The sequence below is a fragment of the Pelophylax lessonae genome, assembly GCF_965119305.1.
Source record: "Pelophylax lessonae genome assembly, chromosome: 5".
In the NCBI taxonomy this organism is placed as follows: Eukaryota; Metazoa; Chordata; class Amphibia; order Anura; family Ranidae; genus Pelophylax; species Pelophylax lessonae.
Window position 1 is genome coordinate 16,755,216 of NC_138772.1, and position 15,209 is coordinate 16,770,424.

Genomic DNA, 15,209 nt, shown 5'->3' on the forward strand with positions numbered 1-15,209 from the left:
GATGCATAAATAGTGTGGAACCACAGAGAAAGGTTCCTAGCCAGGAGGGCTGTGTACCTTCCTGACCCTCCTGCTGAGGAACTAGTCTCCTCATTGGGGTTCCCAGCTATGCTTAACTGGGGGGCCTATGCAGCTACAAGCCATTGGAAGCAGTATGATGGCATTTAATGCTTATATCTGGGGTGTGTAAGGCTATTTACTCTTTGATGGGTCGGACCAAGGATATTAAAAAGAAATCATTGCAAATTGTCATACAGTCAACATTTTGCAACCTTATGTAGCTCTACCTCCATAAGCGCCACTGGTAATAGCTGGTTTCCCAAATAGTACAGAGTCTTCCCACCACCACAAACACCAGTCCATACGCTCCAACTACTATAATTCAGTCTAGGGGATGCCTTCTTCATATTTATTGCTTAAAGAACTGTGCTCAGGAGAGGGGGTTAGGGCAGGGATACTCCAAAACACTGCACAGTAACAAGAGGACACTCTCGTTACTCAATCTCTCATACATGGATTCTGCTAAGGCCACAGGGGAATAACCAGTATTCTGAGACCCTATGAGAGCCTTCTTAGTCCAAGCTACCTCTTACATCCCAAAAGCACACAATCACCAGGGATCATAATTCAGGGTTAGTCAAGTGGGTCAAGTCCTCAACACAGTTGCACAAATTCCAGCTTCCTCAGGACACTAGTGAGGAAGACAATCCTTCTCCAGACCGTATCCCATAAGAGGAAGTCCTACAGCCAGCTCCTCAATAGATTGCTTCAGTTTCCCCACAGGCTGCCTCAGAGGGAAAGCACCTCCAAAGGCTTCAAAACCCTCCCTGACAAGGAAAGAACCTTCTCTCCAGGGCTCCAAACTATTTATCACCTCCCCAGTCCCCTTCTGGACACTCTGTACCATGGATTGGTTAGGGCAGCCTTTTTTAGCCAGGGTGCCCAGGCACCTGGGGCGCCTTCAAGTTTGTTTTGGGGTGCCTTGACAAAATGCTTAAATATTGCCTATAAAGTGTATACAAACCATTAGGTGGATCAAGTCTGCCTTTTAGTTACACAAAGCCACGGGTTTTCACTGCGCACCATTACAACCTTACAGCCGCCAGTGTCCTAATAACGAATGACGTCATCTGTTTAAAAGGAGGATGTCCTGCACCTGCAGAGCATCCTTGTTTGTCCCTCTCCGTCAACACTGGCATCATGTTAGCTGAGCGAGGGAGAGAAACTGAGGGAGATGAAAATTATAGAATACTATGCAGTACAAGGGTGTATCTGCTTTGGAAGACACATGCAGGCCATAGATGAGTCAGTTTTTTCATTCAACCAGTGGGTTGAACAAAAAAACTGGCCTGCTATACCTTGAATATGTGGATGGGGGAATTCTTCCCGCTGTGTCATTGTATTACGACAGAGGGGGGACTTCCCCATCATCAAAATACACTGATCAGCATTGCCTGCAGCGTTGATCGAGTGGAGAAAATCCAACAGGGTGGTTGTACAGAAGTTGATCGGTAGATCAACTTCTGTACAACCACAGTGCCCATTCCCTGCTGAACTGGCCGAATTTCAATTCATGTATGATTGGCTTAAATCACCTCTAAGGCTACGCGTTCTACATGTGTGGGTGTTGCTGCATTATGTAAAACTATTAGTTCAGTTTTTTACATTTTAGAATGGGGTGTCTTGAGATTGTGACTGATTTTAAAGGGTACCTTGACAGAAAAAAGGAAAAGAAACACTAAGCTATGGCATGATAGATATTCAGGCTAGTCATTTGACTCTCCCAGCCCTATGTTCTGGAAACTTCTTCCAAAAAGAGGAAGCAGTCAAACTCCCTGCCTGTGAGACCCTGAGCAGACCCAAGCAAACACTTCTCCCTAAACTACAAAAAGAGCCCAAAAACGAAATTTGCCTAGATTACTACTGTAGGAGGGTGCTACATTTGTAAGCTCCCTTCCTCAAGGCACCACTGTATGTGGCCATGAAGAAGGGAGCCCATGAGGTTGTGAATTATCGTCTGTGTGACGATACGTGATCATTTTTGCATAATAGAAGATGAAAAAAGCATAAAGGGAATGTTGGTACCGTTCTGCATTTTTACCTGGATTCCGCACTGCATTATCCATTGTAGGCATTTCGGGTCACCTACCATGTGTATTGGCCAAGAGTTCTATGAAGTGCAGCTCACATACCAACTATCTACAAGGGTTTAAGAGCACATTGCAATAGGCAGTAATGGGAGATTCAGCTCCCTGGGGTTTATATATATATATATATATATATATATATAGGTTTCCAGCTTGTTTTAGAGGTGTTGGAATGACAAGGTCACTGTTTGTTGTGGCAACTCATATCCCCAGGTAAAGCCGGGATTAGAGGAAGTGAGGTTTCCTGTGTGGGCTCACTATAGTAATGACAGTTAGTTCACTAATTCGTCCCAGCCTGCAGAATGACTGGAGCAGCAAAGTGAATGGGACACGCTGTACTTTATGCACACAAATCCTTTTTTAGCTTCTAGGCTTCTAGGAGTATGAGTGCTGGTAAAACACAATGACAGCAGTTATATTCCTATTCATGTATTTCCCCTAAGGGAACCTATATAGTCTTGAAGTTTTTTTTAATTATTTTTCTGTGGTTGTTAATGAGTGAACTCCATCTCCTATTTGTTGGCCAATTTATGGATATTCTATTTCTTTATACATACACTAGTCTAATAATTACTTCCAAATGGCAGCATGAATGTATAAATCATGGCTGCGATTTTGCATCTTTTGTGATATCTTAAGATATGAAATATGAACCAAATCCCTCTATACTGTGTACAGGTTTTCCTGACACCAGGAGGAAAAAGGTGATGGGGAAGGAGCTCCAGCTCACAGCCTGTGATTGACAGCCTCAGCTCTGTTCCTGTGGGGGTGTGTCTATTCCCTCCAATCAGCTCTCATTGAGCACTGCAGAGAGTAACTTCAGCTCTCCGTTCCCTGCTTTCTGAAAGCTCAGGCAAGCTATATAAATGTTGCGCTTTGAACGATGGTAGAAAAGAAAGTGCTGCAGATAAACAGGTACACCTTATGTAGAAGGATTTTTTTAATCTCTGTGTATCCCCAGAGGCCAGTCACTTCACTGGGTATATGTAAGGGTTGACAACCACTTTACCCTTTGCCGCAACTTTCCCCCAGCCCAATAAGAAGATCTAAATGCGGGAGGCAGAGGCGGGCTTTACAATCATGTGACTGCTGTGATTGGATGTCACATTGGTCACATAATCATAAGCTCCTGTTTGTAGGTATGCATTGGTATGCACTTTCAATTATAATGGTACACAGGATAAATCTCCTTAACAGGGGCACATAAAGCAATAAAAACTGACAAGCATTCTAGTCCCTCTCCACTCTATCTAAAACTAAAAAAAAAAAAAAGATGTTTTGCCTTTAGTTATACTTTAAGGTCACAAATATAAAAAAACAGGTTGGTACATAAAAATCAGTGCACATAAACACAACAGTTATGAGTACAGGGGTACCTCTAAAGCCAAAACCCAACTTATACTGTTCTAAAGGAGCATAAACCGTAGTTTACGATATGAAATATTATACCTCAAGTGACCAAAAGAGAGGTACAAAGCGATGGAGCAGGCTATGTCACTTGAAAGCTCTCAAAAAAGGGGCTAGGCTTAGGCCTTCAACTTTAAACTCTGTTATAGAATCCCAGTTCTGCCCTCAGACAAAGAGTGACTCAGCCAAGTGTTTAATGATGAACTTCTGCCGGCTACGTTGGGACCCTTTAAGACCGTTGGTGCACAGGGTATTGAAGATGAATTAAAGGATGGTGTTAAACAACAATATATTATAATGGTTAGGTTCAGTAGATATGAAACTGCTTTGTTGCAGCAGGTGTAGCCCAAAGGTAGCAACGGGGATAAAAGAGACTAGAATGTTATGTAGCAATGGGCGTCAGGTGGAAAGCAGAACAAAGTAGGAGTTCTGGGGTACTAATGTCCTTATGATCTATGTATGGCTCTGATGGCTGTGGGATAGCAGGGGATATTGGAGCAGAGGTGAGAAATCTCAAGGTGAAGAATGTCAGTGGATAGAGAATGGCTGGTTAATAAGTCTGGGCTTAAGAAGGGGGTTAACGGGTGGTTATAACTGGACTATGGGTCCGAGACCTTTTCACTGAATTCCTACTTGAACAAAGATGGCACCATAATTCTGGAGAGAAAAAGCAGATAACGGCATGGGTTAGGGGGGTACTTTGATGTTTTTGAGAGGTAATGAATACCTGGGAGTATCACACTGACACATTATTCAGCACATATGAAAGTAACAGAAAAATATATTTAATGACCGGTCCATTTTTATAGAAGAAAGCCTTGCTTTGTGTAGACCTGCGTCTCCTCCTCATCTCATAATAAATGTACTTGTATTCATAGTGTATTGTTGGACACATGCATTATCTTTTTCTCCTCTTGCAGTGCGGCAGGTGAAGCTGGTGAAAGGTCTCCGGGATGTGGAGGTCCGTGAAAATGACTCAGCCACCTTCGAACTGGAGCTTTCTCATGAAGACGTGGAAGGATTCTGGGCCAAAGATGGACTAAGACTAAAAGCCTCAGATTCCTGCAAACTCATTGTCAAGGGCAAGAAACATGGACTCATCCTTTCCTCTGTAAAACAAGAGAACGCCGGAACCATCACCTTTAAATCTGAGGGAATTCAGACCTCAGCCAAGCTCACCGTTAAAGGTAAACCCTGTCAGGTGCTTCTATAGTAGCATGTCATTGATGAGCGACGCTAATTAAATCATTTTTTGTAAACTGTAAAAGACAACAAAGCAGATAAGTATAGACTTAGAAACATGTGACATAGAGCTTGAACCTTCTGGCTAGAACTGAGAATACATAACATTCATATACAACATTTTATATATATATATATATATATACAGTGTGTGTGTGCAGAGGCATAACTGGAACCTTCCGGGGTCCGGTGCAAGAAACCATGAAGGGCCCCCCGAACCCCTGGCCGGGGCCCTTCCCTTCAGCCCAGGGTTCTTCCCACTGATCCTGAGGCCCTTTACTCTCGTTGCGGAGCCCTTTATTACAGTCCCGCAGCGGGACCCTTTCACAAGTTCTGCAGTGGGCCCCCTTCCTGCCATCTTGGGGCCTCCCCACGGTGTTGAAATGCCAGGGGCCAGTTGCAAGAATAACCTTTGCGATCCTGGAAGTTCACCCACTGGTGTCAGTAGTTTTTATTTTTTGGTATTTTAATTGTATTATTTTTTATCATTTTATTTTATTTTTTCACAATGTCACTGACTATGACTCTGTCCATTCAGAAAAGGAAGGAGCTGGTAAATTACACATTTACTGACCCCTTCCTGGTTCTCTATTGTGACACATCCCCTGCAGCAGCCGGCAGGAGAGGGTAGGGAGCACAGTAATATTTTACATATATATATTTATTTATATATTTTATATATTTTATATATATATATATATATATATATATATATATATATTTGTGTATTTATACAAGGGTTTTTTTTCCTAATATATATTCCCTTTATATTCTATCATAATAAATAAAGCTTACCTTCATCAGCTGCCTATGACACATTTTTTCCTAAACTAATCCATGTAAAAAGACAATTTGATTTTTTTTTCCAGCAAAGCAGATAAGTAAAGACTTCGATATATATATATATATATATATATATATATACAGTATATATATATATATATATTACTGTATATATACAGTATGAATGTATTTTTATTATATAATTTTTTATTTATTTTTTCCTAATATATGTTACCTTCAAAGGGGTATATGATAATAAATAAAAACTTACCTTCATTAGTTACCTTGGGTTTCAGATTAGCTGTACATGAGAATCTGCTTTGCCATTATTTTAAAACATAAGAATATAATTATTTGCCCTGAAATCATCCAAATTCCATTCATGAGTATGGATTGTGAACATGTTTTTTATTATATGTTGCACTAAAGTGACTCAGTTATTTAATATCCAAAGCCAAAGGCATGTCTGCAAAGAAAATTGTTGATAATACCCCACCTGGAGCCCACACCACCCCTCGTATTTGTCTGTGGGTGCTACGCTGGCTAAAATGTCAGCATCTGACACACTGAAAATGTGCACAGCTCATCTGGCCCCTCTGTCACTATTATGACCTGCAGCAAGCAGTGGTCTTTCTGCAGAGGTCCAACACACCTCCTTCTAATCTCTTCAAGCAGTAGGGAGAATGAGCTTTGCTGATTGTGGAGCTGTAGGAGAGACTCACCAGGATGGGTGTTAGACCTCAGTAAAGAGACCAATGCATCCCCATAGTGAGCAAGGATCCATCTATGCAGCATGCTGGTGAGACACAGGCTTTTCTACTCAGGTTGTGGCTGCTTTCTGAAGAAAACCACCTGCACTTCTTTTGTTTTTGATGCACTTGGAAGGTATTTGTCTGACTTAAACTGAAAGTTCAATTGAGCTTTCATTTCTCCAGTTTACTGATAGCCCCTGGTGACTGTATGTGTGCAGACTGATTGATGCAATGTATATATTTCTGTTATACATTCTGCTCTTTTAGAACCTCCAGTGAAGATCAGCCATCCTCTCCAGGACATCACTGTGGCAGAAAAGGACAAGGTGACATTAGAGTGTGAGGTCTCCAGAGCTAATGCCGAGGTGAAATGGCTGAAGGTAAATGAGATTCTCAGCTTTTATGTACTATTCCACACTTTTACAGCTTTTACTGAAAAGAAGTCTTTCTAAATGTTAGCTGCAGTTTTTTAGGCTGGTGACAAAATTTCTTGATGGATATGTGTAATTTTTCTATCTTAGCCTCTCACGGATGATAGTGGAGCTTTGTGGGTCCCATTTTTTCCTTTATTTTTTGTTATTTCCGAGTCACACCTCGGCACCGCTCAAAGAAACAGGGAATTGTGATTCTTCAGCTCCTGAACTTTTCTGCCATCTCCACTGCTACCACAGAGCTCCCTTCTTCTGCCGTGGGTGTCAGTCCCCAGGTGGGCTGAGCGTATCTTGTGGGGGGGGCTACTCCCTTTTGCATCCCAGGTGCTAGCATGGCCAAGTCTCTGCAGGTGGGTGGCAAAAAAGTGGTGGGGACCCCCCAAAGACGGGAATCCATCATTACCTGTGTCCTCTGTAGTGCAGAGGGGACCTTTTCTTAGGTGTATCCCATATGTGTGGCCTATCAGTCTGACCCCATACCAAGAAATAAAGTGTGCTGCTTCAGGTTCTCGTAGGTCCTTATATGCTGACAACTGCTGGGAATGCAGGCAGGGAAAGAGCTTACTTCAGCTCCAAAGAAATCAATGAGGAAGGAAAAGAAGTCCCAGGATCGGAAGAGTGGAAGCAGCCTTAGCCTAGGCTCTGTCCAGACCCCCCCCCCCCTTAACATGCTTTGACCTGCCCACTTTGCTTGGTCAGGGGATTCCCCTGACTGAGCCTCGTGGGCGGGCCAAAACATGTCGGGGACTTTCATCATCATCAGTGGCCTGTCACTCTCCCCCAGCAGTAAATGCCTCTCACTCTTCTAAGCAGTGCTGAGGTCCAGTTAGGCAATAACCATAAAGAAAGGAAAAAAAGTTAAAAAATCTGGGAGCTACAAAGCTCCATTACCATCCGTGAAAAGTTATGCCGTGTCCTTCAATGAACTCAGAGAGAAGGATTATAATGTGAGTACAAAAATCAATTTTTTTCCCCAACATGACTAATTATATGAAAATATGGTATCAGAAAGCCATTCATATGTCTATTGGTCTTCTCAGGATGGATCTGAATTACGACCCAGCAAGAAGGTCACCATTATCTCCCAAGGCACAAAGAGAAACCTCACCATCCACAAGTGCGAGTTTGACGACAAGGGCACCTTCGTCTGCGATGCTGGGGACGACAAGACATCCGCCAACCTGACAGTCAAAGGTAGGTCAGAGATGGCAATCTGTGATATGTAGTGTGTGAATAACACCATCCGCCATGACATCACTAACCACCCACCCTGATTTTTCTTTGTGATTTGTGAAATCTGTTGATTAATTATGCTGGGAAAATGGTTTAAATGGGTCTTTCTTGTGTTACATCTTACTTCCGGTCTCCCCTTCAGTTGTACAGGCTTCTCCCCTGTATTGAAATAGTGCTCAGTAGATTCAGAGATACATTCAGTAGATCCAGAGATACAGCCTACTAAACTTATGTGGAAATCTTGACCTGTAAAAGTTATGCTTTACCCAACTCATTCCCACCCCTAAGATTTTCTATTGGTGCCTGAGGTCATAAGGAAGCTAAGAAGGTGGTAGAGGATGGGGCCAAGTTCAGCTGTACAGCAACAGTTGTGCTTTACAGCACTTATTTCGACCCTTACTACACTATTTGGTCAAATATTTATTAACACTTGATTATCACGCCTAGGAAAACCACTCCAAGTGACAAAGTTCAGGTGTTTCCAGTGAAGGGTACCGTTAATGCTACATAATGCAAAGACATTTAGACAACTGTGCTCTTCCAGTCTCGGGGTAATAGTTTGGGGAAGGTCCTTTTCTGTTCCAGCATGACTGTACTCCTGTGTACAAAGCCAGCTCCGTAAAGACATGGTTTGACCAGTCTGATGTGGAAGAACTCGAGTGTCCTGTACAGAGCCCTAACCTCAACCCTACTGCACACCTTTGGGATAAATCAGGTCAGGTGTTAAGTCAGGTCTTCTCAAGCAACATCTCCATAAAGACATGGTTTTACCAGTTTGGTGTGGAGGAACTTGTGTGTCTGCAGAGAGCCTTGACCTCAACCCAACTGATCACCTTTGGGATGAATTGGAACACCAATAGTGAGCCAGGTCTTCTCATCCGACAGCAGTATCTGAATTCACCAATGGGTACAAATTCCCAAAGACACTCCAAAATTTTGTGAAAAGCCTTCCCAGAAGAGTGGAAAAGGGGGCCAAATCCATATTAATGGCAATGGTTTGCGAATGAAATGTCCAACAATCTCATATGGGTTACAGTTCGGGGAAGGCCCTTTTCTGTTTTAGCATGACTGTGCCCCTGTGTACATAGCCAGCTCCAAAAAGACATAGTTTGGCCAGTTTGATTTGGAGCAAATTGAGTGTCCTGCACCAAACTGGTCAAAGCATGGTAAGTTTGGTCTTAAACCTGACCCAGCATAAAATGTTTTTAAGGCGAACACACGGAAGTGCTGGTACCTTGGCTTACAAATACAAAATATAGTTATATTTTGTGGAAGCCTGACCATCACATCCCATTCCAAAAATGGGATGTTCCATTCCCATAGGACATGCCATTCCAAAACCATGTCCATTATGATGGAGTCAGCCCTCTTTGTAGCTATAACATTCTCTGCTCTTCTGGGAAGGCCTGCAACAAAATTTTGGTGTAAGTCTGTGGGAATTTGGGTTCATTTATAATTTCAGGTATTGGTGTTGAATCAGAAGACCTGGCTCACAATCTGTGTTCCAATTCATCCAAAATGGTTTCAGTAGGGTTGAGGTCAGGTACCAATATTGAATTGGAAACCTGTCTTGAAAGGTACCAATTCAGCTGAAAGGTGATCAGTAGGGTTGAGGTCAGGGCTCTGTGAAGGCCACTTGAGTTCCTTCACACTGAACTGGTCACACCATTTCTTTATGGAGCTGGCTTTGTACACAGGGGTGCAGTCAATTGGAATTGGATCGCCAGGTCCTATTTCAGCTACCTGTATCTCTAGATTTAATGATAGTTTTGGCATTGGGGATTTTCACTGAAAAAAATGTCTCCTTATGTATTTTTACATCAAATTCTCAATTTGAATTAGCCCAGCATCACTTTAAACTAAACTTTATCTTGTTTGAAACCTATAATTTTTCCAAGTTATTGTTGCCATGTGGATTGCTATGTATCATTCATTCATCCATCATCATCCTTCCTCATCTGAACCATAGCTCGGGAAATCCATTTCATTAAGCCATTAGTGGATGTGGAGGTGGAGGAGAAGGGATCGGCCTCGTTCCTCTGCCAGATCTCTCATGATGACGTCCAGACTCAGTGGTACAAAAATAGCGTCAAGCTGAGAGCGGGAGAGAATGTTAAGATGCGTCAGGAAGGTGAGTGTGTAAGGTGTTGGTATATGTTTAAAGAGCACCTGTCTCCTGGAGATGGGGAGAAGTAATCCTTTTCTTGTAAATATATTAGATGTATTTAATGATGTTCATGGTGTGGAGAAATCTGTCATTCAGACCCCTCTATCAGGATGTAGGGTCATTTTGTGGCCAGCATTACTTTAATGAAGAACATTGTGGAGTACTGGCCACTCAACATAGCTCCAATGAAACAACTGTTGCTTTTTTTTAGTTTGGCCAGAGTGGGAAGAGGAATGCCAACGTTTGAAAGAGTTTCTTATCTTTTCACAATATATTCAAAACTAAAATGTGATTAGGCCTTGAGTTATGCGATGATGCAACCTTTATCTTTAGACTAGTAGTGCTCCAAAATCTTTGACTTTCCTTATTTGCCTTCCCTTCTCTTTCTCTTATCCCCTTTTCTTTACACTCACATTATTTCCTATTCTCTCCTTTTATTTTCATTTCTTTACTTTCTTTTTCCTGCTCTCACCTTCCTTTCCTTCCCCTTTTCACTGCTATTCCGTTCTTTTAATTTCCTTCTCTCCCCTCTACTATTAAATACCCCCCTTTTGCCTTTTTTTCTTTCCTTTTCTCTACTTAGCTGCTTATCCTTTCCTTTTTCTTACTTTCTTTTCCTTTCCCACCCCTTAGTTTACTTCCTGTTTCTTTCTCTCATCCCCCTTAACTTAACACTCACATTATTTAATATCCTCTACCTTTATCTTCATTTCGTTCCTTTACCTTTTCCTACCCTTCATATACCTTTTTGTCCCTTTTTATTACCTTTCCTTTCTTTACTTTCCATTTCCCTTCCCTTATCTTTCCTAAAACCATCTATTTTATCATTTTCTCCCTTTCCTTTATCCTTTCCATCTGCTTTTCATTGCCTTTCACTTCTTTTTGTTTTCTTCACTTCCCTGTTTCTTTTAAATGCCTTCTCTTTTCCTTTTTTTTTATTAGCTTTCCTTTCCTTTTCTCAGCTCTTGCCTTTTATCTTATTTTCATTTCCTTTCCCTTTCAACTTTCTTAGTTTCCTTCCCGTCATCTTCTTTTTTTTTTTTTTATTATCACCTTATTTCCCCTATCCTCTCCGTTTATTTTTATTACTTTACTTTCTTTTTCCCGCCCTTCACCTACCTTTTCTTCCCCTTCTAATGGCCTTTCCTTTCATTTTCTTTTATTACGTTTTTCTTTTCCTTTTCTATCCTAAAATCTAACTTTTTTTTTTTTGCTTTCCTTTATCCTTTCCTTCCCTTATTCATTGCCTTTCCTTTCTTTTCATTTCCTTCACTTCCCTTTTTTCTTTTAAACTCCTTCCCCTTTGCTTTTTTTTTTGCTTTTCTTTTCTCTACTAAGCCCTCTTTCCTTTAGATTTATTTCTGTTCTTTAGAATGTCCTTTCCCTTTCATTTTCTTTTCCCTAGCTTTTCCCTTTCATTCTCTTTTCCATAGCCTTTCCCTGTACTTTTCACCATTTCCCTTTTCTTTTCCTCTTTCCTTTTTTCTTTCTCTCTCTTTAGATTACCTCTCCTTATCTTTCATTTTCCTTTCCTTTTCCTTTCCTTTTCCTTTCATTTTTCCTTTCTTTTTCCTATTCCTTTCCTTTTTCCTTTCCTTTTCCTTTATCTTTCCTTTCTCTTTTTTTTTAATTTCCTTTCCTTTTCCTTTCCTTTTCCTTTCCTTTTCCTTTCCTTTTCCTTTCCTTTTCCTTTCCTTTTCCTTTCCTTTCCTTTCTCTTCCTCTTTCTTTCCTTTTCTTTTATTTCCATTTCCATTTCCATTCCTTTCCTTTATCTTTCTTTCCTTTCCTTTCTCTTTTTGTTCATTTCCTTTCCTTTCTCTTTTTGTTCCTTTCCTTTCCTTACCTTTCTCTTTCCTCTCCTTATCTTTCCTTTCCCTTTTCCTTTCCTTTCCTTTCCTTTCCTTTATCCTCCTTTGATTTCATTTATCTTTCTTTCCTTTCCTTTCCTTTTTTTTTTGCTTTCCTTTCATCTTTCCTTTCCTTTATCTTCCTTTCTCTTTCTCTTCTTCTCTTTTTCTCTTTCTCTTTCTCTTTCTGTTTCTCTATCTTTCCTCTATTTCTATTTCTTTCTCTTTTTCTTTCTTTCTTTCCTTCCTCTCTTTCTCCTTCTTTCCCTTTTCCCTTCCTCCATCCCCTTTCCTTTCCTCTCTTTCTCTTTCCTGGCCTCTCCTTTCCTTCTTTTATTTTTTGTTACCTTCTTTTTCTTACTGTTATTCTCCTTTTCTTTCACATTCTTTCTTCTCCTATGCTATGAATAGGTATGCATATCAGGTGACATTACCCCTAATCTGCTAGCTGAGGGTGGGGACTGTCTTCATTAGTCAGTTTACAGAGGCTGCCAGCAAGCATAATCTACATTATGAGAATACCCTGTAATGAATGCTTGTGAAAATACATTTTTACAAATAATTAGCGTACAAAAAAATTAAAATAAAACTGAACAAAATAATCAAAGTGCAAGTATATCAAATCTTGGTGGCATTGTATCGGAATATTACACCATACCGCCAATCAGCAATACAATGTATATATGAAGGTAAAACTCCACACATCGAGGCGCAAGACCCTCTTTTGTTCCTGATAAAATGCAGTAAATATGATAAGTATTCTACACACAACTTTCCATCTCTTTAAAATCTGTTTGTTGTTACAGTTTAATTTCCTTCTTATTCTGATAAAGATACTTTTGATTGCAGGAAGGACGTATTCTTTGAACTTCAAAAGCGTTCAGTCTGAGGATGCTGGAGAGATTAAATTTGTGGCAGAAAATGCAGAATCTCGTGCTAATCTGCTTATTAAAGGTGAGGACAGAATTCTTTGGAAGTCTTATACCCAAAGCCAATCTTAGCTGATCTCTAGGCAAGCAGCTTAAAGATATGTTGATCCGGAGAGCTTCAAGAAAGCAAGAATTAACACACACAAAAGGTGTAAAAGGAGATTTCTTTACTGGAGTAAAGATTTTTAATATGCTAATTGCAGAAAGTAAAATAGGGTAATATCTATGGAAGAAAATAGTCACACAATGCAGTCAAACCAAAACTGTCTACCCCCTTCTTCTAACTATCTACAAGGTAATATTTATCTAAACCAGTGGTCTTCAAACTATGTCTCGGGGGCCAGATATGGCCCTTTGCTTGCCTTTATCCGACCCTTGGGACCCAGGGCCAACCCTACCATGGGGCCCGGTGGGTCCATGGGACCCAGGCGGCACTTGAAGAGGGGCAGCAACAGGGGGGCACTGCCTGAGGACCCGAGGCTCTCTCCCTCTACCGTGCAGTGACATCCTTGCATCATGCTCCGCTCCCGAGCCCCGCCCCACCCTGTTGCACTCCCCAGCAGTACAATTTGTACTGCTGGGAGGCGGAGTGGGACGGGGGGTGGAGCAGCTCTCCAGTTCCCTGAACAGCACAGGCTTTAGTAGCAGAAGCACCTGCCGCCACTGCAGCGCTGCTGTTGCCGCATGTTGCATTATCGAATCGGAGCGTAGTTGGTCGGTGGCGGTGAAAGAGGAAGGGGGGACTTTTCTTGGTGCTGCACAATTCATATACCTGTGAGCTGGGATGATGTTTTATGTGTCTTTGTTGGAGAGGGCATGTCTCTTTGCTGGATTGAGCATGTCTCTTTGCTGGAGGGGGCATGTCTCTTTGCTGGAGGGGGCATGTCTCTTTGCTGGAGGGGGCATGTCTCTTTGCTGGAGGGGGCATGTCTCTTTGCTGAAGGGGGCATGTCTCTTTGCTGGATTGGGCATGTCTATTTGCTGGAGGGGGCATGTCTCTTTGCAGGATTAGGGATGTCTTTGCTAGATTGGGCATGCCTCTTTGCTGGATTGAGCATGTCTCTTTGCTGGATTGGGTATGTCTATTTTCTGGATTGGGCATGTCTACTTGCTGGAGGGGGCATGTCTCTTTGCTAGACTGGGGATGTCTCTGCTAGATTGGACATGCCTCTTTGCTGGGTTGGGCATGTCTATTTGCTGGATTGGGTATGTCTATTTGCTGGATTGGGCATGTCTATTTGCTGGAGGGGGCATGTCTCTTTGCTGGACTGGGGATGTCTCTGCTAGATTGGGCATGCCTCTTTGCTGGATTGAGCATGTCTCTTTGCTGGATTGAGCATGTCTCTTTGCTGGATTGGGCATGTCTGTTTGCTGAATATATGGGGATGTCTCTTTGCTGGATTGGGCTGTCTCTTTACTATATGGGGATGTCTCTTTGCTTTATGGAAATGTCTTTTTGGTGGATGGGTGTCATTTTTTTTTTTTGGGGGGGGGGGTAGCATTTCATTTTTGGACCCAGGCAGCACAATGTCTTGCGCCAGCCCTGCTTGGGGCACTATTCCATCCACTGACACCAACATTGTTAATGGGCAGGCTACAACCAGCCTGCAGGATTCTCTTGCAATTATGGCTAGCAGCTGCTATAGCCGCTAGCAATAATCACTGTCTTCTCCCAGCTCGGACGGCTTCCGGCCACCCCCACGCGAGGAGAAGACAATTGCTCATCAGAAGGGATTCCCCTGTCAATACTGTCTGTGTTGATGGGGGAACTGTGTGAATTTCTTTCCTGCAACCCATGGTTGCAGGAAAGAAATTTGCAATAAATATGGCCTGCCATAGTCCGGCCCTCCTAATGCCTGAAGGACAGTAAACCGGCCCTTTGCTTAAAAATTTTGGAGACCCTTGATTTAAACAAAGCTTAAAACAAAACTTACTGCCTGTTTTAACCCCTTTTATACTGAATAAATGTGCTGTAACTGTGTCCATTGCAATATGTTGGATACTTTTTGTCATGTAGCACAAAAAGAAAAATGTCCAGACATCCAAATAGCTACCACCTGAAAAATGTATTGTTTGAAAAACATCATGCAGTATAGCATCGCTAGTCCCGTGCCCCCCCCGCAGAACCCAGGTCTCACCCAACAGTAGTCTCCGGGAGCCCCCGATCCACCCCTGTACCCCTCCCCACCAGGAGCTAGGGCACTACCTCTAAACCCCTTCTTTTTTGCCATGGCAGAGAAGCATCATGACCACAGCATGTGAGCATGCC

The 15,209-nt window shown here is 42.0% G+C and overlaps 1 protein-coding gene across 1 annotated transcript in view; it reads left to right on the forward strand.

Moving 5' to 3' along the window:
* Positions 1-15,209, forward strand: part of OBSCN (obscurin, cytoskeletal calmodulin and titin-interacting RhoGEF) — a 740,285-nt gene that overhangs the window by 148,629 nt on the left and 576,447 nt on the right. The window contains exons 23-27 of the mRNA XM_082257722.1: positions 4,475-4,741; positions 6,599-6,711; positions 7,803-7,956; positions 9,965-10,126; positions 12,861-12,965. Of these exons, the coding sequence (XP_082113848.1) occupies positions 4,475-4,741; positions 6,599-6,711; positions 7,803-7,956; positions 9,965-10,126; positions 12,861-12,965 (801 nt within the window). The remainder of the gene's footprint in view (positions 1-4,474; positions 4,742-6,598; positions 6,712-7,802; positions 7,957-9,964; positions 10,127-12,860; positions 12,966-15,209) is intronic.